The 22,554-nt window shown below is 41.4% G+C and overlaps 1 protein-coding gene across 2 annotated transcripts in view; it reads left to right on the top strand.

The window, feature by feature from the left end:
* Positions 1 to 22,554, top strand: part of LOC140727991 (cilia- and flagella-associated protein 44) — a 207,614-nt gene that overhangs the window by 56,200 nt on the left and 128,860 nt on the right. For both annotated transcript variants that reach the window (XM_073046057.1, XM_073046058.1), the window contains exon 13: positions 10,017 to 10,226. In XM_073046057.1, coding sequence (XP_072902158.1) covers positions 10,017 to 10,226 — 210 coding nt within the window. The remainder of the gene's footprint in view (positions 1 to 10,016; positions 10,227 to 22,554) is intronic.

Below are 22,554 nucleotides of genomic sequence, written 5' to 3' on the forward strand. Positions count from 1 at the left end.
AAAGTTTAACGGGTAATGCAGCCAAGCACGGATTCGGTTTGAGGTTGAGGTGCTATAACCATAATAGAAACATGGCTGACAGCAGAGCAGGATTGGCAACTCAGTACTTGAAGATATAGATCTTCGTGCATTCAGGTAACTGAGGGGGGGGGCGTGGTTTGCCTTTTTGATAATGGAGGACATAACAGCAGTGCTTAGAAGACATCCTTGGAAATTAATCTATTGAGGCCATATGGGTAGAACTTAGAAACGAGAAAGAGAAAGTTGCTCTAGTGGCATCATATTATAGATTGCCCTCCCCCACCTCTTAAGGTCAGTGGGAACTTGAGCAGGTGTGTAGAGAAATTTAACATAGTTGTAAGAATAATAGAGTTGTATTAGTGGGAGATTTTAATTTCCCTGGTATTTACTGGGCCTTTAGGAATGTTAAGAGGAGTGTATGGAGTGAATTTGTGAAATACGTCCAAGAAAGTTTCTTGAGTCAATATGCAGACCTACTCAGAAGGTGCATCTCCCCTGAAGGTTCAACAAGCAGGACAAGTAACTGAAGTGGCAGTTAGGGAGTACTTTGGCTCTGGTAACCATAATTCTATTAGTTTTAAAATAAGGATGGAAAAGGATAGGGCAGATCCGCAGGTTAGTGCCCTAAACTGGGGGAATTAGACAGGATCCAGCAGAGACTGATTGGATGAGGCTGTTTGAAGGGAAAGGAATGAATAGCAAGTGGAAGACTTTCAAGAGTGTGAAAGCAAGTGTCCAAGCACTTCGTTCTATTAGGGTGAATGATAAACCTGACAAGGTTAGGGAACCTTCGCTGACAAGAGATATTGAGGCTCTGATCAAGAAAAAGAAGGAAGTATACATTGGGGTTAGGCCAGGATTGAGCAAATCCCTTATGACTAAAAAAAAAGATTAAGAATACTCTTAAGAGGGAAATCAGGAGAGCAAAGAGAGGGTATGAGATGAAGCTGGCAGGTAAGGTTAAGGAGTTCTGTAGCTATATTAAGAGTTAAAGGGTGGCTAGGAGTCAATATGTCTCTTTGGAGATCAGCAGAGCTGCTGATGGAGATGGGCCATATTTTTAATGATAATTTTTCCTCTGTGTATGCTGAGGAGAAAATTATGATTGCTCAAGAGATAAGGGAAACAAATAGAGATATTTTGAAGGACATTCATATTATGAGGAAAAAGGTATTTGCAGACTTGCAGCATATTATGATTGACAAATCCGTAATGTCTGACCAAGTGCATCCTCAGATTTAGTGGGAAGCTAGAAAGGAAATTGCAGAAGCCCTGGTGGAGATATTTGCTTCATTGTTAACCTCTGAAGTTCCCAAAGACTGGAATATGGCTAATGCTGTTCTATTATTTAAATAAATGGTAACAAGGGCAAGCTGAAGGCTTGCAGGTTAGCCAACCTGACATCCATATTGGAGAAATTACTGGAAGGAATTCTGAGGGACAGAATCTGCCAGCATCTGGATAGCCAGAGTCTGATTAGGAGGAGTTAGCATGGCTTTGTGTATGAGAAGTTGTGTCTGGCGAAAGTTTTTGAAGAAGTAACCAAAAAGGTAGATGAGGGTAGAGAAGTAGAGAAGTGGATTTTGCCTCTTTGGACTTTAGCAAGACTTTTGATAAGGCCCACATGGTCAAGGATGACACAAAATAGGAAGTGTTGTATATAGTGAAGAAAGTTATTGTAGATTACTGGGGGATTTTGACCAGTTAGGGAAGTGAGCCGAGGAATGGCAAATGGATTTCAAGATATAAGTGTGAGATGCAGCTTTGAAAGTCAAACTAGTGTAGGACTTATACTTTGAAATCTAAGGGAGTGTAGTTGAACTGAAGGATTAAGGAATACAAATGTATTTTCACTGAAATCAGCATCACCGGTAGACAGGGTGATGAAGAAGGCGTTTAGTACACTGGCCTTCATCAGTCAGGGCACTGAGTATAGGAATTGGGACATTATGTTGCAGTTGGATAGGTATGTAGAGGAGCATGGCTTAGAGTGATATAGGTTTAATGCAGGAAATTAGCACTGGTGAGGTGAGTACTTTGGTCAGCATGGACTTGCTAGGCTGGAGGGTCTGTATCTGTGCTGTATTTGTATTGCTTTAAAACTCTGTATCTCTCTGTATCTGCCATTTGGATGTTTACACAATCAGCCTTTCTCTGTAATCTGCCCCAAAGAATTCAAGTCATCTGCAGCTGAGCTAATGAGAAACTTGTCCTCCAAACTGTGTTATCGAGGGGTCCATGATTAACTGGTGTTGAGTGGTTTCTCTTTCCACATATGCTGCTTGTTTGGCTGAGCTCTTCCAGCATCTCTATTTCTGATCAGTCTTTTCATGTGCTCTTTCTGCTTAATTTGTTTCCCTTCAGAAATGTCTGGAATCAGTCTTGTTCCTGTCTGTGTTAATTGCCTAGAATTTGTAATATGTTTTTTTTTGAGCAACCTATGAGCTGCTGGAGGACCTCAGTGGGTCAGAACAGCAACCATGGAGACAATCAGTCTACATACAATCAATCTGTGTACTGAATATAAGCAAATGTGTATCTGTGGCTACACTCAGTTATTTGTTCACTGTGTTTTATAGGATTGCTTTTATGTTTATATGTAATTTTTTTATTTTTTTATTGTGTTTTTCTATGCTGCATGAATCCAGAGTAACAATCATTTTGTTCTCCTTTGTACTTATGTACTGTGATAATAATAAATTCAAATTGAATTGAAATGGACAGTCAATATTCTGGCTCGAGACCCTTCATCTGGACACTGCTAGCTACTACACTTTTTTTTTTCCATTTTACCCTTTTTCTTTTGGTCATCTGGGAAGTTCTGACTGCTATTTCCCCATCCTTCTCCCTTCATGGTACTGTACCTATACAGTAGCTGAAAAACATGTGAAGGATTCCCATTTTTCCACAGCATTTATTTTCTGCCAGACTTTGATTTCAATATTTCCAGGTCAGGCTTGCTTTCATCCAACTGACACCAGCCCTCTCCCAATCGAATATTTTTTTAACATTGGAGATGTCTGTATTCTTTCCCGTAGCAAGTTAACATTGCCTGAAACAGTTGTGGAGGCAGAAACCCTCATCACATCACTGAGTGCTTGCAGAGCTGTGGACATAAAGTTGCATAGAAAATCAACTGGAAGTCAATTTTTGTCTACTAAAATTGCCTCCTCCTGTGCGATGATTCTGTGATATAGGTACATAGGATGGCATCAATCCCCGTGGAAGATTCATTTCAAATCCATTTTGTACTGCTGTGCTTGCTGTTGAGCACTCAAGGGCCAGTGTGTTCTTACTGCTTGACTGGGGCACTTAGCTTCATCTTTAGGGCTACCTCACACAGAGCCTACTACTGCAATGCTCATCAATGGTCAACTACATGTAATTGTTCATTGTGTTTTCCAGTGGTTGCATTTGCTTTGGTTGTTGCTGTGGGTATTGCATTACTTTAATAGGGGCTATCTTATTGGTTAATTCAAGCAATGGAATTCGAATGGAATGTCTATTATCTATAGAAATTCAATGGAATTAAAAAATTGGTATAAGAGGAGCATTCTGAGCAACAGAGCATGAGAGGTGACCTGACAGAGGTGTATAAGATGATGAGTGGCATTGATCACATGGCTAATCAGAGACTGTTACCCAGGGCTGAAATGACTAACACGAGAGGTCACAGTTTTAAGGTGCTTGGAAGCAGGTACAGAAGGGATGTCAGGGGTAAGTGTCAGAGGTAAGTTTTTTATGCAGAGAGTGGTGAGTGTGGAATGGGCTGCCATTCCATTGGACGGTGATGGAGGTGGATAAAATAGGGTCTTTTAAGAGACTCCTGGATAGGTACATGGAGCTTAGAAAAATAGAGGGCTATGATTAACCCTAGGTAAATTCTAAAGTAAGTACATGTTCGGCACAGCATTGTGGGCCGAAGGGCCTGTATTGTGCTGTAGGTTTTCTATGTTTCTATACCACGTTATTTGTCCTTTTTTCCATTAGGCCAAAAGACATAGGAGCAGAATTAGGCCACTTGGCCCATCATGTCTGCTCTGTCATTTTATCTTGGCTGATAGGACTGATTTATTATTCCTATCAACCCCATTCTCCTGCCTTTTCCCCCTTTGTTCTTTCCTCTGCCACTAGGATCTCCCAAGTTAATTATTTTCTAATTATGATTTATAATTTAAATTTTTATTATATTTATTTCGATTTATTTGGCATATCATGAGAATTCTGGACTGAAGATATCATGTTATTTCCAGGCCTGGCCCGTGCATTATTGCTGTTCACTACTGTAGCACAGTGTTAGTATGATTTCCATACTCTAATTATACAGTGACATAATTCTTGTGAATTGGGGTATGGCATTCAATGGAGTACAGTTCAGAATCTGTCCTTCAGATGGTCTTGAGTTCAAAGTAAATTTTATTATCAAAGTACATGTATGTCATGAACCTGATGGTTGAGAGGTATTAACTTTCTGAACTTGGTGGTGTGAGTCCTAATGCTCATGTACCATCTTTCAGCAGCAGCAAGAAGAGAGCATGTCCTGGCTGCTAGGAGGATGCTGCTTTCTTGCGACAGTGTTTCATGGAGATGTGCTCAGTTTGGGAGGGCTTTACCTGTGATGGACTGGGCCGTATCCACTATTTTCTGTAAGATTTTCTGTTCAAGATTTTCCATACTACGCTGTGATGCAGCCAGTACTCTCCACTACACATCTATAGAAGTTTGTCAAAGTCATGCTGAATCTCCACATACTCCTAAGGATTCCATTTCTCTAGCCCACGGCCCTACCAAGATATCGCTGCTCCACCTTCAGAAGGAGAGTCAAGTTTGCCTGAGGTATTATGTCATCATAGCTTTCCCCTTTATAGACTGCAGTGCTTGAGGTTGGATTTAAGCAACAGGGGATTGACCATGGCTATTAATCCAAAATAAAAATGGCAGAAACAGACCAAAAGAAAAAGAAGTGTAAACAGTATAGTGTGGAGTAGCTGAAATATGGATTTATTCCAGCGCCACACAACCGACAGCAGCTAATGTGTTTGTTTTTCAAATGAGGCAATGAAACAATCCAGGCTCCTTAAACCTTTGAAGAAAATAAACTGATAAAGCAAACAAGAACTTGGCTTATTTTTAGTCGCTTTGTGAAAACTTTCAGAAACAGAAAGCACTTCAAAGCATGACTGCTGGCACTTCAGAACAAAACAGTGATGCTTTGTGTGCTTCATACAACAGTTTGTTGGTCATTGCTAAATCTGGAAAAACCCATACAATTGGAGAAGAACTGATTCTGCCAGCAGTAAGACGAGAAGATATAGGAGCATTATTAGTTCATTTGGCCCATCGAGTCTGCTTTTCCATTCATCATGGCTGACCCATTTTCCATCTGAGCCCCAATCTCTGGCCTTTTCCCTTCATGCCCTGAATAAATTATCTACCTCTGCCTTAAATATATGTAAAATAAGTAAGGGAGGTTCTGAGTACGGTTTTGCATAAGTCACCAGACCAAATGATTAAGGTGATTCCGCTCAGCAACAACTCTGTTTAAAGACGAATCTACGAAATGTCTGAGAATGTAGAAGACACATTGTGCAACATACTTAGCATAACAGAGTTTGCTCTGCAGTTAGATGAATCAGTTTTGTCAGACAATGAATCTTTGCTTCTTGGTTATGTTTGCTTCATAGAAGATAAAATCATGATTCATGAGCTGTTATTTTCAAGGGACTAGAAACAGAAAGGAGGAGTCAATATTTCTGATTGTTGGGCATTTTTTCAAAGAGAAGGACATTGTGCTCACCAACTTTCTTGCTTCTGGACTCTTGAATGGAGCTCTTGTTCATTAAAGCTGACCTCACCATCTACCTAATCATGGCCCTTGCACCTTATTGCCTACCTACACTGCACTTTCTCTAGAACTGTAACATAACACTGCTTTTCCCTTGTACTATCTCTGTGCAATTATGTTTTGTGATTATAGTATGGATGGCATGAAGAACTAAGTTTTTTCACTGTATCTTGGTAGATATGATAATAATCTGTACCAAGGATGTGTCAAATCCAGGTCTCAAATATGATGATAATAACTCAGGTTCTTAGAGAAACTCATACTCATTCCTTTCAGTACCCTGGAGTTTTCATCATGGTACACCAGAGCGGTCTCAGTTGTAATTCTCAATTTCATTGCTCGCCAGCAAAACACTTAGATCATCCTTTTCTCTTTAAATCCAGACATTGATTTCAATGGGTGAACAATATAACATTTTCTTTCAAAGTAAACCTTTCTCTGCGCAATGAAACATTTTCTCAGGTAATTAACTCTTATTATGAATGACTTCAGCAAACACTTTTGGAAGTTCCTTAGCTATCTGCTCATCAGCATTATCAGCCTCAGCATTTGCCGATACATTTACAAATTTCCAAGAGCCTTAAGCCACATATGACTCACTGTAAAACATCACCTTTCATCCTTCCTATTTTTCACACCTTTGTTCAGACTTAGTTTTTTCCCTGGATCTGTCATAAGGTTCAGCATCTTGATATTGATTTTAAGTGATATGGTGATTATTAATCTATTCACAAAGTCTTTGCTCATCAGCATATACTGTATAATGATTGTAGACAGTACTGTGCAAAAGTCTTAGGCAGTCTAGATTTTTTTTATGGTTTCAGATGGTATGACCTCCATAGAGCCCTGATATCAACATCATCGATCTGGGATTGCCTCGTGATACAGAAACAAATAAGACAGCCAGAGTCTGCATAAGAACTGTGGCAAGTTCTTCAACATGCTTGGAACAACCTACTATCTGATTTTCTTGTAAAACTGCATGACAGTGTGCCTAAAGGAACTGATGCAGTTTTAAAGGCAAAGGGTGGTCACACTAAATACTGATTGATTTAGTTTTATTTTATTGTTTAATGCTTTTTATAGTATTTTTTGATATTTAGTAACTTTTCATTGTTTTTGAAAACATCTTTGTTTTACAGATTTTTTTACATGTGCCTAAGACTTTTGTATAGTATTGTATATTTTCTATAATGCTTCCATGAACCTTAGAATTAATTCTTACGGAATATCAGTGGTTATATTTAGAGTCATAGAACGATACAGCACAGAAACAGGCCCTTCAGCCCAACTAGTCCATGCTGATCCACATCCGCACTTTGGCTAGACCCATTTGTCCACATTTGGCCCACTCCGTCTAAACCATTGCAGTCCATGTACAAACCCCATTTCCAGAAAAGTTGGGATATTTTCCAAAATGCAATAAAAACAAAAATCTGTGATATGTTAATTCACGTGAACCTTTATTTAACTGACAAAAGTACAAAGAAAAGATTTTCCATAGTTTTACTGACCAACTTAATTGTATTTTGTAAATATACACAAATTTAGAATTTGATGGCTGCAACACACTCAGCAAAAGTTGGGACAGTTAAAATAAGATTGAAAAGTGCACAGAATATTCAAGTAACACCGGTTTGGAAGACTCCACATTAAGCAGGCTAATTGGTAGCAGATGAGGTATCATGACTGGGTATAAAAGTAGCGTCTATCAAAGGCTCAGTCTTTGCAAGCAAGGATGGGTCGTGGCTCACCCCTTTGTGCCAAAATTCATGAGAGAATTGTTAGTCAGTTCAAAAGGAACATTTCCCAACGCAAGATTGCAGAGAATTTAGGTCTTTCAACATCTACAGTACATAATATTGTGAAAAGTTTCAGAGAATTCAGAAACATCTCAGTGCGTAAAGGGCAAGGTTGGAAACCACTGTTGAATGCGCGTGATCTTAGATCCCTCAGGCAGCACTGCCTAAGAAACCGTCATGCTACTGTGAGAATTATAGCCAGCTGGGCTTGGGAGTACTTCGGAAAACCATTGTCACTTAACACAGTCCGTCGCTGCATCCAGAAATGCAACTTGAAACTGTATTACGCAAGGAGGAAGCCATACATCAACTCTATGCAGAAAGGCCGGCGAGTTCTCTGGGCCCGAGCTCATCTCAGATGGACCAAAAGACTGTGGAACCGTGTGCTGTGGTCAGATGAGTCCACATTTCAGCTAGTTTTCAGAAAAAATGGGCGTCGAGTTCTCCGAGCCAAAGATGAAAACAACCATCCTGATTGTTATCAGCGAAAGGTGCAAAAGCCAGCATCTATGATGGTATGGGGGTGCATCAGTGCCCACGGCATGGGTGAGTTGCATGTATGTGAAGGTACCATTGACTCTGAGGTGTATATTAGGATTTTAGAGAGACATATGTTGCCATCAAGGCAACATGCTTATTTCAGCAGGACAATGCCAGACCACATTCTGCACGGGCTACAACAGCATGGCTTTGTAGACACAGAGTGCGTGTGCTTGACTGGCCTGCTACCAGTCCAGATCTATCTCCTATTGAAAATGTATGGCGCATCATGAAGAGGAGAATCAGACAATGGAGACCACAGACTGTTGAGCAGCTGAAGTCTTATATCAAGCAAGAATGGACAAAATTTCTAATTGCAAATCTACTACAATTAGTATCCTCAGTTCCAAAACGATTAAAAAGTGTTATTAAAAGGAAAAGTGATGTAACACAATGGTAAACATGCCTCTGTCCCAAATTTTATTGAGTGTGTTGCAGCCATCAAATTCTAAATTTGTGTATATTTACAAAATACAATTAAGTTGGTCAGTAAAGCCATTCAAAATCTTTTCTTTGTACTTTTGTCAGTTAAATAAAGGTTCATGTGAATTAACATATCACAGATTTTTGTTTTTATTGAATTTTGGAAAATATTCCAACTTTTCTGGAAACGGGGTTTGTACTTGTCCAGGTGTCTTTTGAATGTTATTGATGTACCCGCCTCAACCACTTCCTTTAGCAGCTCATTCCATATACAGAGCACCCTTTGTGTAAAGAAGTTGCTTCTCAGGTTCCTATTAAATCTTTCCACTCTCACCTTAAACCCTCACCCTCTAGTTCTTCATTCACCTGCCCTGGGAAATAGTGTTCATTCACCCAAATGCCCTTTTACCAGGAAATCATCTTATCAATCATTTCTATGAACCTGATATGCAATCTGATGGTGAGGTAAATTAACAAAGTTACATGAGGAACTCTTAAACTTAATTTCTTGATATTTCCCAGTGCTTAACTTAGTTCAACATTCTATTTGCTAAATAAGTTACAGGTCAGTACATAGACACTATGTACTGGTCCGGCATGAACTAAGTGCTGTCTCATCTGTCACTCCACTCCATCTCTACAGTCTGGCCAGACCTAACATAAGATTAAAATAACTTTTCATATGATTGGGGATTCCTAATCTAGAGATTAGGCATGTTGATATTTACTTTAGATGTTATTTATTACTTCTTTATAATTTAATAAATTTTGATCAATTGTTATGGGAGAAATAAATATTTTTTATTTTAAAAATAATTTTAATAGCTTTTGTGTGTCTCTGCATATCAGAAGCATTTTAAAACTGTTAATGCTGTCGCCCCTCCTGTGGGTTTTAACAGGAGGTGTTTGTTTGCGTGAGGTATGGTCATTATTGTGGGCTTGCAACCCTTGTTACCTACAGGGGTCGACTCTTTCTGTGCTCCATATCTAATCTAGAAAACTGCAGACAGTTTTTTACCTCATATGATTGTACTATATTGGGTGTGTATATATGAGCGAAGAATTGCATGTTTTATTTGGTAAAAAATTCTGTTACAATGTTAATTGTTAGTCATTCATAAAGGATATTTGGCTAGGAATTCTACCTTGTTTACTTACAATACTAAACACTGATATGAAGAAGAACTTATGAATGCCGCAATAATTTTCAGCCAAAGTTGTGATTTCAGATTTGGAATATATTATTTCCATGATACCTATTTATTAACTGAACAATTCTTTTCAGAAATTAAAATAATTTACTTTTCATTGGAATTTTAGGATAATTTTAAAACATGTTTTTCTTTCATTTGTGTAGAATTTAAAAGTACATTTTTTCTTTACAGTGCTACCCAGAAGGAAACATAATAATTGTAGGGTTTGATGATGGTGTTATCCGTATCTTGGAAATATACAATCCTCAAGATTTAGCTCGGGTTGCTGGGCAAACGCAAGTTGGTGAGGCTGAACTTCGACTGAAACAAGCCATGAAGCCACATACAGCACAAGTCACTGCTATTGCATTTGACCGTAATGGAGAAATGCTTGCCACTGGTGTAGGTATTTGCAGACATATGTGGTTGTGTTACATTGGTAATTCTTCATACATTTGCACTGAGCTTGGGCTCTTCCATCACTCCTTCCAATGTCTGCACCATCTCACATTGTTTACTTGCTTTGGCTTCTCCAATGACAGATAGAAATGAAAGATGCCAGATGTTGATCACTATTATTCTGTAATTTAAAGTCCTGTACTAACTTGCAGTCTGTTTGGAAGATTAGAGATTGCTTGGGTCTTGTTTTCCTTCTGAAATCAAGTAGGCTTTAAATACTCACAAATGATTAAGTGCACAGCTGATGATGCTGATAAATTCTGCAGACTTGACTGATACGATTGGCAGATAAAAGCTTAGGGATTGGAAATAGGATGAGGTTAAATTGGCCAAAATAAAGCATAAGAAAACAAGTCATTGTGCATGTTCAATATTTATGTAACCTAGTAGATTTTTAAATGTTATGCATACCTTTGTTGAAAATTTACAATTATTTAGTTATTGAGATTAAAATGATAAATTGTTTGATATCAGCACAAGCGATCACAGGATAGAACATGAAGAAAGGATAGCTCAGATGCTATGGATTGTGAGAACTTGATAGACAATGTGGCTATATCATTGGTACCAATGACAATCTTGATATGTGGGTGGTGAGGGTGAGAGGCGAAAGGGAGAAGGAATCTAGAACAAACACCAGTGCAAACTGCCGATATAGCTTTGTATTGCAAGGTGGCTTTTCCATTCATCCTTGCTTAACTGCTGGTCAATGTTGTCAAAAGATTAACTTTTGTGATTTTCAGAAAAAAGTCGAGTTCACACCAAAACTTAAAAAATGAGTCAAGCTATTAAAACATTTGATAAGTTATGAAAATATTAAAGCAAAAAATTAAACTAAATTTTGCTAGTTGTTACATGAGGAAATTTCGATAGCCCTGTGTCATATAACCAGAATTTCTTTGAAGCCCATTTCAATAAATCATCGACTATGCATTAGTGGGAATAAACTGTTAAAAGCAAGATATGCAGCATCACTACCTGATGGGATAAACACAATTGACATTTGACTTTGGATTGAAATAGTATTGTTGTTTTCTTTACTTAATATTGAAGATTGAAAAGTCTAGATAGAGTGGATGTGGTGAGGATATTTCCTATAGAGGGGGTGTGTAGAACCAGAGGGCACAGCTTCAGAATATAACAGAGATGAGGAGGAATTTGTTTAGCCAGAGTGTGGTGAATCTGTGGAATTTATTGCCCAGATGAAAGCCAAGTCATTGGGTATATTTAAAGTGGAAGTTGATACATTCTTGATTAGTCATGACATCAAAGGTTATGGGGAGGAAGCAAAATAAAAATTGCTGGAAATACTCAGTAGGTTGTGTCACATCTGTAGAAAGGGAAGCGGAGTCAACATTTCAGGTCACAGACCTTTCATCAGAAAGTGTTGGTCCCTTAGGTTTAATGTCTGTGTGAAGCCAAGTGATGTGGTCAAGGTAGATGAATATCTATACTCAAAAAGAAGGGCATGGAAAATAGTGAGTTCAGGGAGGGGGAAATTTGGATAATCTAAGCAGGTCAGTGTCAAGGAGGATGTATTCGATGTTGTGTGATGCATAACTGCTGATAAACTCCCTGGGCCAGATGAAATCTATTCCAGGTTTTAGAAGCAAGGGCAGAGAGTTTGCATTGTTGTTAGCCTTGGAAGTAGGTACCAAAAGACTAGAGAGTAGCTAGTATTATTCCACTATTATTCCAGGTGTACAGTAGAAAACTACATGTCAATATTATCGTTGAACAAATTATTGGAGAAAATCCTAAAGGGTAAGATTTATATACAGTCAGAAAAGCAGAGGGTGATCAGCCAAACTGGTAATCTGATCCAGAATGTTAATGTGCATGGGATCCAAGATGAGCTAGCTAATTGGTTTGGTGAAAGGATGTTTTCCTGATTCAAAATTCAAGATTGTGTATTGTCATTTCCAGTACACCATTGTGAAGGAAAACAAAATAATTGTTACCCCGGATCTGATGCAGCACATAAGAACACAATAAAAAATTAATAAATTCATCAGATAGCTTATATCCATAGAATGATTGTATGTTCATAAAGTGACATGAGGCACAGGAGTGTCTGCACATAAGGTGACTGACAGGAAATGATAAAGTAATGGTAGTATGGGATGTGGAGAGGTGGATCAGTGGCTGGAGGTGTTGATCAGCCTTACTGCCTAGGGAAAGTGACTGGTTTTGAATCTGGTGGCTCTGGTGTGCCTGCTCTGTAGCCTCTTCCCTGTGGGAGTGGACAAACAATCCATGAGCAGGGTGGGTGGGATCCCTTGCGATATTTCTGGCCTTTTTCCAGCACCTTTCTGTATGTGTATCCTTGAGAGCAGGTAGGCTCGTGCCGGTGATGGTATAGGATTCTTTTGACTTCCTGTTGTAGAGCCTTCTTGTCCATTGCAGTACAGTTTCTGTACCCTACAGTGATGCAGCTTGTTAAAATGCTGTCTACTGCATATTTGTAGAGGGTTGTTAGTATAGATGTGCATTGTCTAGCTCTCCTCAGCCTCTTCAGAAAGTAGTGGCATTGCTGAGTTTTCCTGATTGTGTAGAAGATGTGGGACCATGAGAGGTTGTGCGAGATGTGCACTCTCAGAAGTTGAAACTGCTTGCAATTTCTAATGCTGTGCTCCTGATGTAAAGAGGTGTGCAAGTGGTGCAAGTTCTCCTGAGGTCAATAACAACCTCCTTTATCTTGTTCATATCGAGGAAGAGGTTATTTGCCTGGCACAAGGCCTCAAGCTCTTCCATCTTCTCATCATTGTTGGTGATGAGCCCCACCAATGTTATGTCATCAGGTGTTTGGTCGTAGACTTTGAAGCCCTGAATAATCAAGAACCTATCAACCTCTGCTTTAAATATACTCAATGACTTGGCCTCCACAGCTGTCTGTTGCAATGAATTCCACAAATTCACCATTGTCTGGCTAAAGAAATTCCTTCTCATTTCTGTTCTAAAACGATGCCCCTTTATTCTGAGACTGTGTCCTCTGGTCTTATCTACAAAAGGGATGCCCCAAAATGTGACTGGCCAGGCAGACCCATTATTTCTGCCTGCTGCTGCCCCATTAAACTTGTGTCTGCATAACTCAACTCTGTTTTATTCTCCCCTAGTTCACTCCCTTCCTACCTACATTCGTGACACTTCACATGCTCTTGACCTTTTCAATGACTTTAAGTTCCTTGGCCCGATTGTCTCATTTTCACAATGGATGTCCAGACCCTAGACACTTCCATCCCCCATCAAGAGGGCCTTAAACCTCTCTGCTTCTTTCCGGACAACAGACCCAACCACCAGTTTCCTCCATCTAGCGGAACTGATCCTCACCCTCAACATTTTCTCCTTTGGATCCTCCCACTTCTGTCAAACCAAAGGTGTAGCCATGGGCACTCGCATGGGTACCAGCTATGCCTGCATTTTTGTCAGCTACATGGATCAGTCCATGTCCCAAGCCTACACCAGCATCGCTCCCCAACTCTTCCTATGCTACATCGACAACTGCTTTGGTGCTGCTTCCTGCACCCATACTGAGCTCATTGATTTCATCAACTTTGCCTCCAACTTCCTCCCTGCCCTCAAATTTACTTGGTCCATTTCTGACACTTCTCTACCCTTTCTCAATCTCCCTGTCTCCATCTCTGGAGTCAGTCTATCTACTGATATCGTATAAACTCAAACAAGAGAAAATCTGCAGATGTTGGAAGTGCTGAACTTTTCCAGCATTTTCTGTATCTTTTATAAACCCATTTGCTCTCACAGCTCTCTGTACTATACCTCTTCTCACCCTGTCACTTGTAAAAATGCCATTCCCTTCTCTCAGTTCCTCCGTCACTCCCACCTCTGCTCTCAGGTTGAGGTTTTCATTCCAGAAAAGCTTAGTTTTCAATGAGATTACCCCTCATTATTCTGAATTCCAATGAATACAGGCCCAGAGCCATCAAAAGCTTTTCATATGACAAGTCATTCAAACCTGGAGTAATTTTCGTGAACCTCCTTTGAACCTTCTCCAGTTGCAGCCATTTTCAGCCAATTTTTCCAGCTATTGCAGATCCATCTGCAAGCCATAATAGACTTCCTTGTTATCCACTACACCCCTAATCTTGGTGTCATCTGCAAATTTGTTGATCCAGTTAACCATATTATCATCCAGATCAGTGATATGAATGGCAAACAACAACAGACCCAGCAATAATCCCTGCAACATACCACTAGTCACAGACCTCCAGCCAGGGAGATAACAATCTACTACCACTCTACGACTTCTCCCACAAAGCCAGATTACTACCTCATCCTGAATGCTGAGCAACTGAACCTTCTTGACCAACTTCCCGTGCAGGACCTTATCAAATGCCTTACTAAACTCCATGTAGACAACATACACTGCCTTGTCTTTATCCGCTTTCCTGGTAATTTCCTCGAAAAACTCTATAAGGTTGTTTAGACGTGACTTAACATGCACAAAGCCAATAGACAATAGGTGCAGGAGTAGGCCATTCGGCCCTTCGAGCCAGCACCACCATTCAATGTGATCATGGCTGATCATCCACAATCAGTAACCCATTCCTGCCTTCTCTCCATATCCCTTGACTCCGCTATCTTTGAGAGCTCTATCTAACTCTTTCTTGAAAGCATCCAGAGAATTGGCCTTCACTGTCTTCTGAGGCAGAGCATTCTGTAGATCCACAACTCTCTGGGTGAAAAAGTTTTTCCTCAACTCTGCTCTAAATGGCCTACGCCTTATTCTTAAACTGTGGCCTCTGGTTCTGGGCTTCCCCAACATCGGGAACATGCTTCCTGCCTCTAGCGTGTCCAATCCTTAATAATCTTATATGTTTCAATCAGATCCCCTCTCATCCTTCTAAATTCCAGTGTATACAAGCCCAGTCGCTCCAATCTTTCAACATATGACAGTCCCGTCATCCCGGGAATCAACCTCATGAACCTACGCTGCACTCCCTCAATAACAAGAATGTCCTTCCTCAAATTTGGAGACCAAGACTGAACACAATATTCCAGGTATGGTCTCACCAGGGCCCTGTACAACTGCAGAAGGACCTCTTTGCTCCTATACTCAACTCCCCTTGTTATGAACAACAACATGCCATTAGCTTTCTTCACTGCCTGCTGTACCTGCATGCTTACTTTCAGTGACTGATAAACAAGGACACCTAGCTCTCGTTGTACTTCCCCTTTTCCTAACTTGACACCATTCAGATAGCAATCTGCCTTCCTATTCTTGCCACCAAAGTGGATAACCTCACATTTATCCACATTAAACTGCATCTGCCCACTCACCCAACCTGTCCAAGTCACCCTGCATTCTCCTAACATCCTCCTCATATTTCACACTGCCACCCAGCTTTGTGTCATCTGCAAATTTGCTAATGTTACTTTTAATCCCTTCATCTAAATCATTAATGTATATTGTAAATAGCTGCGGTCCCAGTACCAAGCCTTGTGGTACCCCACTAGTCACTGCCTGCCATTCTGAAAAGGACCCGTTAATCCCTACTCTTTGTTTCCTGTCTGCCAACCAATGTTCTATCCATGTTAGTACCCTACCCCCAATACCATGTGCTCTAATTTTGCCCACTAATCTCCTATGTGGGACCTTATCAAAGGCTTTCTGAAAGTTCAGGTACACTACATCCACTGGCTCTCTCTTGTCCATTTTCATAGTTACGTCTTCAAAAAATTCCAGAAGATTAGTCAAGCATGATTTCCCCTTTGTAAATCCATGCTGACTCAGATCAATCCTGTTACTGCTATCCAAATGCGCTGTTATTTCATCTTTTATAATTGACTCCATTATCTTCCCCACCACGGATGTCAGGCTAACTGGTCTATAATTCCCTGTTTTCTCTCTCCCTCCTTTCTTAATAAGTGGGATAATATTAGCCGTCTTCCAATCCTCAGGAACTGATCCTGAATCTATAGAACATTGGAAAATGATTACCAATGCGTCCATGATTTCTAGAGCCACCTCCTTAAGTACCCTGGGATGCAGACCATCAGGCCCTGGGGATTTATCAGCCTTCAGTCCCATCAGTCTACCCAACACCTAATGTGAATTTCCTTCAGTTCCTCCATTACCCTGGCTCCTTTGGCCACTATTACATCTGGGAGATTGTCTGTGTCTTCCCTAGTGAAGACAGATCCAAAGTACCTGTTCAACTCGTCTGCCATTTCCTTGTTCCCCATAATAAATTCACCCGTATCTGCCTTCAAGGGCCCAACTTTGGTCCTAACTAATTTTTTCCTCTTCACATACCCAAAGAAGCTATCTTCCTTTATATTCTTATCTAGCTTACCTTCGTACCTCATCTTTTCTCCCAGTATTGCCTTTTTAGTAATCTTCTGTTGCTCTTTAAAAGTTTCCCAATCCTCTGGCTTCCCGCTCATCTTTGCTATGTTATACTTCTTCTCTTTTATTTTTATACTGTCCTTGACTTCCCTTGTCAGCCACGGTCACCCCCTACTCTCCTTAGAATCTCTTTGGAATGAACTGATCCTGCACCTTCTGTATTATTCCCAGAAATACCAGCCATTGTTGTTCCACTGTCATCCCTGCTAGGGTGTCCTTCCAGTCAACTTTGGCTAGCTCCTCTCTCATGGCTCCATAGTCTCCTTTGTTCAACTATAATACTGACACTTCCAATTTTCCCTTCTCCCTCTCAAAATGTAGATTAAAACTTATCATATTATGGTCACTACCTCCTAATGACTCCTTTACCTCGAGTTCCCTTATCAAATCCGGTTCATTACACAACACTAGATCCAGAATTGCCTTCTCCCTGGTAGACTCCAGTACAAGCTGCTCTAAGAATCCATCTCAGAGGCACTCCACAAACTCCCTTTCTTGGGGTCCAGTACCAACCTGATTTTCCCAGTCTACCTGCATGTTAAAATCCCCCATTACAACTGTAGCATTACCTTTGCAACATGCTAACCTTAGCTCTTGATTCAACTTGCACCCTATATCCAGGCTACTATTTGGGGGCCTGTAGATAACTCCCATTAGGGTCTTTTTGCCCTTATAATTTCTCAGTTCTATCCATACTGACTCTACATCTCCTAATTCTATGTCACCCCTCGCAAGGGACTGAATTTCATTCCTCACCAGCAGAGCCACCCTTCTACCCACCTGTCTGTCCATTTGATAGGATGTATACCCTTCAATATTCATTTCCCAGCCCTGGTCCTCTTGCAGCCATGTCTCTGTTATTCCTACAATATCATACTTGCCAATTTCCAACTGAGTCTCAAGCTCATCCACTTATACTTCGTGCATTCATATATAATACTTTTAATCCATTACTCCCCTTGCTTCTCACATCGATCCCTTGCACTTGGCCATACTCTCCGATCCCTTCCTGAGCTTTATGCCCCGTCAATTCTGTTGTCTTTCTTTACTTTTCTTATTCTCTCTTTCCCTTTAACTCCATCCTTATATTTCCAGTTCGTCTCCACCCCCCCCACTTATTAGTTTAAACACATCCGTGTAGCAGTGGCAAACTTGCCTGCCAGAATGCTGGTCCCCCGCCTGTTAAGGTGCAACTGTCCCTTTTGTACAATTCATCCTTACCCCAAAACAGATCCCAGTGGTCTAAGAATCTAAATCCCTGCTTCCCGCACCAGCTCCTCAGCCACACATTGAGATCCCATATCTCCCTGTTCCTGCCCTCACCAACACAAGGAACTGGAAGCAAACTGGAGGTAACCACCCTGGAGGTCCTGCTTTTCAGCCTTCTTTCGAGTTCTCTGAAGTCACGCTGCAGAATTTCTTTCCTCTTCTTCCCGATGTCATTTGTGCTGACATGCACTACCACTACCGGCTGTTCACCCTCACCCTTGAGGATTCCCTGCAATCGGTCCGTGACGTCCTGGATCCTGGCTCCACAGAGGCAACACACCATCCTTAAATTCCACCTATTGCTGCAGAAACCCCTTTCTGTACCTCTCATTATGGAGTCCCCTACTACCATGGATCTGCCTGACGTCTGTCTCTTCTGCTTTGCTTCAGTGCCAATTTTTGACTCGCAGACCTGTCCGCCTCTCAGACTGGCAGTGTCTTCTGTCCCGACAGCTTCCAAGAGGGTGAACCTGTTTTCAAGAGGCATATCCCCCGGGGTCTCCTGTACTCCAAGCATCCATCCTTTCCTCATCGTCGCCCCCTTCTCTCTTCTGGTATTTTCGATGTAATGATCTCGCTGTAGGTCCTGTCCAGAAAACTCTCGTTTTCCCGGTTGAACCTGAGGTCATCCAGTTGCCTCTCCAGTGCCCTAACACAGTCCTTCAGGAGCTGAACCTGGACACACTTTTCACAGTTGTAGCTGCCGGAGGCACCATCAGTGTCCCTGACCTCCCACATTAGGCAAGCATCACACTGAATCAGTTTACCTGTCATCTCTTCACCACCTCTCACCCTCTCCAACTGTGGCGTAGTCTCCTCCCTTGGCCTCCTCGCCGAAGACTCTCGCGCCAAAGACTCGCACTTTTCTCACAAGGCACTTCTTTCGACAAGGCCGCTCCCGGAGTCAACAACTCAAAGGTCCACTCCTTTACTGGCCCACTCAGCCACCTGCTGACTATCCTTAATCAGTCCATTTCTGTAAAAATACTTCTTTCTCTAGTCCCTTAGAATCCCTTCCAATAACTTTACCACAACTGATGTTAGGCTCGCTGGCCTATAATTTCCTGGTTTATATTTAGAGCCTTTCTTAAACAGCAGAACAACATTGGCTATCCTCCAATCCTCTGATCTCTCTCCTGTCGCAAAGGATGATCTAAATATCTACTTGGCCCTGGCAATTTTTGCACTTGCCTCCTGTTGGGTCTGAGTGAACACCTTTGTCCACCCTGATTTGCTTCAGGATAGCCAATACCATCTCCTCTGTAATCTGTACAGGGTCCATGAAGTTGATTCTGTTTTGTCTCACTTCTATAGACTCTGTGTCCATCTCCTGAGTAAATGGAGATGCAAAACAAAAATTATTTAAGATCTCCCTGTCTGTTTTGACTCCATACATGGATTACCGTTCTGATCTTCCGGAGGACCAATTTTGTCCCTTGCATTTCTTTTGCTCTTAATATGTCTGTAGAACCCTTAGGATTCTCCTTCACCTTGTCTGCTGGAGCAATTTCACGTCTTCGTTTAGCCTCCTGATTTCTTTCTTAAGTGTTCTCTTGCATTTCTCATACTCCATAAGCATCTCATTTGTTTGTACCTGCCTATATACCTGCTGTGCACCTCCTTTTTTCTCTTAACCAGGGATTCAGTATCTTTTGGAAACCAAGGTTCCCTACACTTGTTACCTTTACCTTTTATTTTGATGGGCACATACAGGCTTTGTACTCTTAAAATTTCACTTTTGAAGTCCTCCCACTTACCAAGTACACCTTTGTAGAATCCACACAGTCCCAATCCACACTTGCAAGATCATTTCTGATAGTATCAAAATTGGCCTTTCTCCTATTTGGAATCTCAACCCATGGACCAGACCTATCTTTTTGCATATTTACTTTAAAACTAATGGCATTGCGGTCACTAGATGCAAAGTGTTCCCCTACACAAACATTTGTCATTCACCCTGTCTCATTCCCTAATCACAGATCCAGTACCGTATGTTCGCTTGTTGAACTTCTACATACTGATATAGAAAACTTTCCTGAACACACATGATGAATTCTATCCCATCTAGTCCTTTGACAGTACACTCGAACGCTAGAATACTACAGCATAGTACAGGCCCTTCAGCCCTCAATGTTGTGCTGACCCATATATTCTTTAATAAAAAGTACTAAACCCACACTACCCCATAACCCTCTGTTTTTCTTTTATCCATGTACCTGTCCAAGAGACTCTTAAATACCCATAATGTTTTAGCCTTCACCACCATCCCTGGCAAGTCATTCCAGGCTCCCACAACCCTCTGTGTAAAAAAACTTACCTCTGATGTCTCCTCTAAACTTCCTTCCCTTAACTTTGTACATATGCCATCTGATTTTTGCTATTTGTGCCCTGGGAAACAGGTACTGGCTATCCACCCTATCGGTGCCTCTCATAATCTTGTAGACCTCTATCAAGTCCTCTCTCATCCTTCTACGCTCCAAAGGGAAAAGTCCCAGCTCTGCTAACCTTGCCTCATAAGACTTGTTTTCCAATCCAGGCAACATCCTGGTAAATCTCCTCTGCACCCTCTCCATAGTTTCCACATCCTTCCTATAATGAGGTGACCAGAACTGAACACATTATTCTAAGTGTGGTCTCACCAGAGATTTGTAGAGCAACATGACCTCTCTACTCAGTCCCCCTACTAATGAAGCCTAGCATCCCATAGGCCTTCTTAACTATCCTATCAACCTGTGCAGCAACCTTGAGGGATGTATGGGTTTGAACCCCAAGGTTTCTCTGTTCATCCACACTCTTAAGTAACCGACCATTAACCATGTACTCAGCCTTCTGGTTTGTCCTTCAAAAATGCATCACCTCTCACTTATCTGGATTGAACTCCATCTGCCACTTTTCTGGCCAACTCTGCATCCTATCTATATCCTCTTGTAACCTTCGACAACCTACAACTCCATCCACAACTACTCCAATCTTCGTGTCATCCGCAAACTTACTTAGCCATCCTTCCGCCTCTACATCCAGGTCATTTATAAAAATCACAAAGAGCAGGGGTCCCAGGACAGATCCTTGTGGCACTCCACTAGTCACTGACTTCCAGGCAGAATACTTTCCTTCCACTACTACCCTCTGCTTTCTTTCTGTAAGCCATTTTTTTATTCCAAGCAGCCAAGGTTCCACTGAGCCCATGCTTCATAACTTTCTGGATGCATCTCTCGTAGGGGACCTTGTCAAAAGCCTTGCTAAAATCCATGTAGACCATATCTACGGCCCTACTCTCATCAATTTTTTTGTTACCTCTTCACAAAACTCAATTAGGCTCGTGAGGCACGACCTTCCCTTCACAAAGCCAGGTTGACTATCCTTGGGTAGACTGTACTTCTCCAAATGCTCATAGATCTTATCCTTAAGAATCCTCTCCAACAGTTTGCAGACCAACGATGTAAGACTCACCAGTCTATAGTTCCCAGGATTCTCCCTATTACCTTTTTTTAAACAAGGGAACTACATTTGCCATTCTCCAATCCTTCGGCACCTCCCCTGCAGCCAAAGAGGATTCAAAGATCATAGCTACTGTTCCAGCGATCAGTTCCCACAACAACCTGGGGTATATCACATTCGGCTCTGGGGATTTATCAATCTTGATGTTTTGAAGAAGATCCAACACTTCTTCCTTAATCTCCACATTGTCCAGCACACAGGCCTGTTCCATTTCGACCTCACCCTGATCAAGGTCCTTTTCACTTGTGAATACTGAAGCAAAGTATTCATTTAGGACCTGCCCAACCTCCTCCGCCTCCAGGCACATGTTGCCTTTAGCGGCCCCACCTTCATTCTTGTCATTCTTCTGTTCTTCGCATACAAATAGAACGCCTTGGGGTTCTCCTTAATCCTACATGCCAAGGCCTTCTCGTGCCCCCTTTGAGCTCTCCTAGGTCCTTTCTTAAGCTCCTTCCAGGCTACCCTATATTTCTCATGAGCCCCTCTTGCTTCCTGCTTCTTATATCTAACATATGCTTCCTTCTTCCTCTTGACGAGTTGCTTCACATGTTTCATCAGCCACGGTTCCCTTTTCCTACCATTTTTTCCTTGTCTCAGTGGGACAAACCTATCCTGAACCCAGCACAAGTGGTCCCTAAACTTCCTCCACATTACTTCTGTGCTTTCACCCTTGGGCATCTGTTTCCAATTTACTCTTGCTAGTTCCTGCCTCATCCCTTCATAGTTAGCCCTTCCCCAGTTAAGCACTTTCCCATTTTATCCCTTTCCATAGCTATGCTGAAGCTAAGGGAGTTGTGGTCACTCTCACCAAAATGTTCCCCCACCAAGAGGTCTGCCACCTGACCAGGTTCATTACCCAGAACTAGATCCAGTATGGCCTCTCCTCTTGTCGGCCAGTCCACATACTGTGTCAGGAATCCTTCTTGAACACACCTAACAAATTCATCCCCATCTTTCCCCTTGCAGTCAGGAGGTGCCATTCAATATGAGGGAAATTGAAATCACCCATAACTACAACCCTGGATTTCCTGCACCATTCTAAAATCTGCCTGCTTATCTGCTCCTCGGTGTCCCGAGGGCTATTTGGGGGCCTATAGACTACTCCCAGTACAGTGATTGATCCCTTCCTATTTCTGA

Source organism: Hemitrygon akajei, chromosome 5 (genome assembly GCF_048418815.1).
Source record: "Hemitrygon akajei chromosome 5, sHemAka1.3, whole genome shotgun sequence".
Taxonomy (NCBI): Eukaryota; Metazoa; Chordata; class Chondrichthyes; order Myliobatiformes; family Dasyatidae; genus Hemitrygon; species Hemitrygon akajei.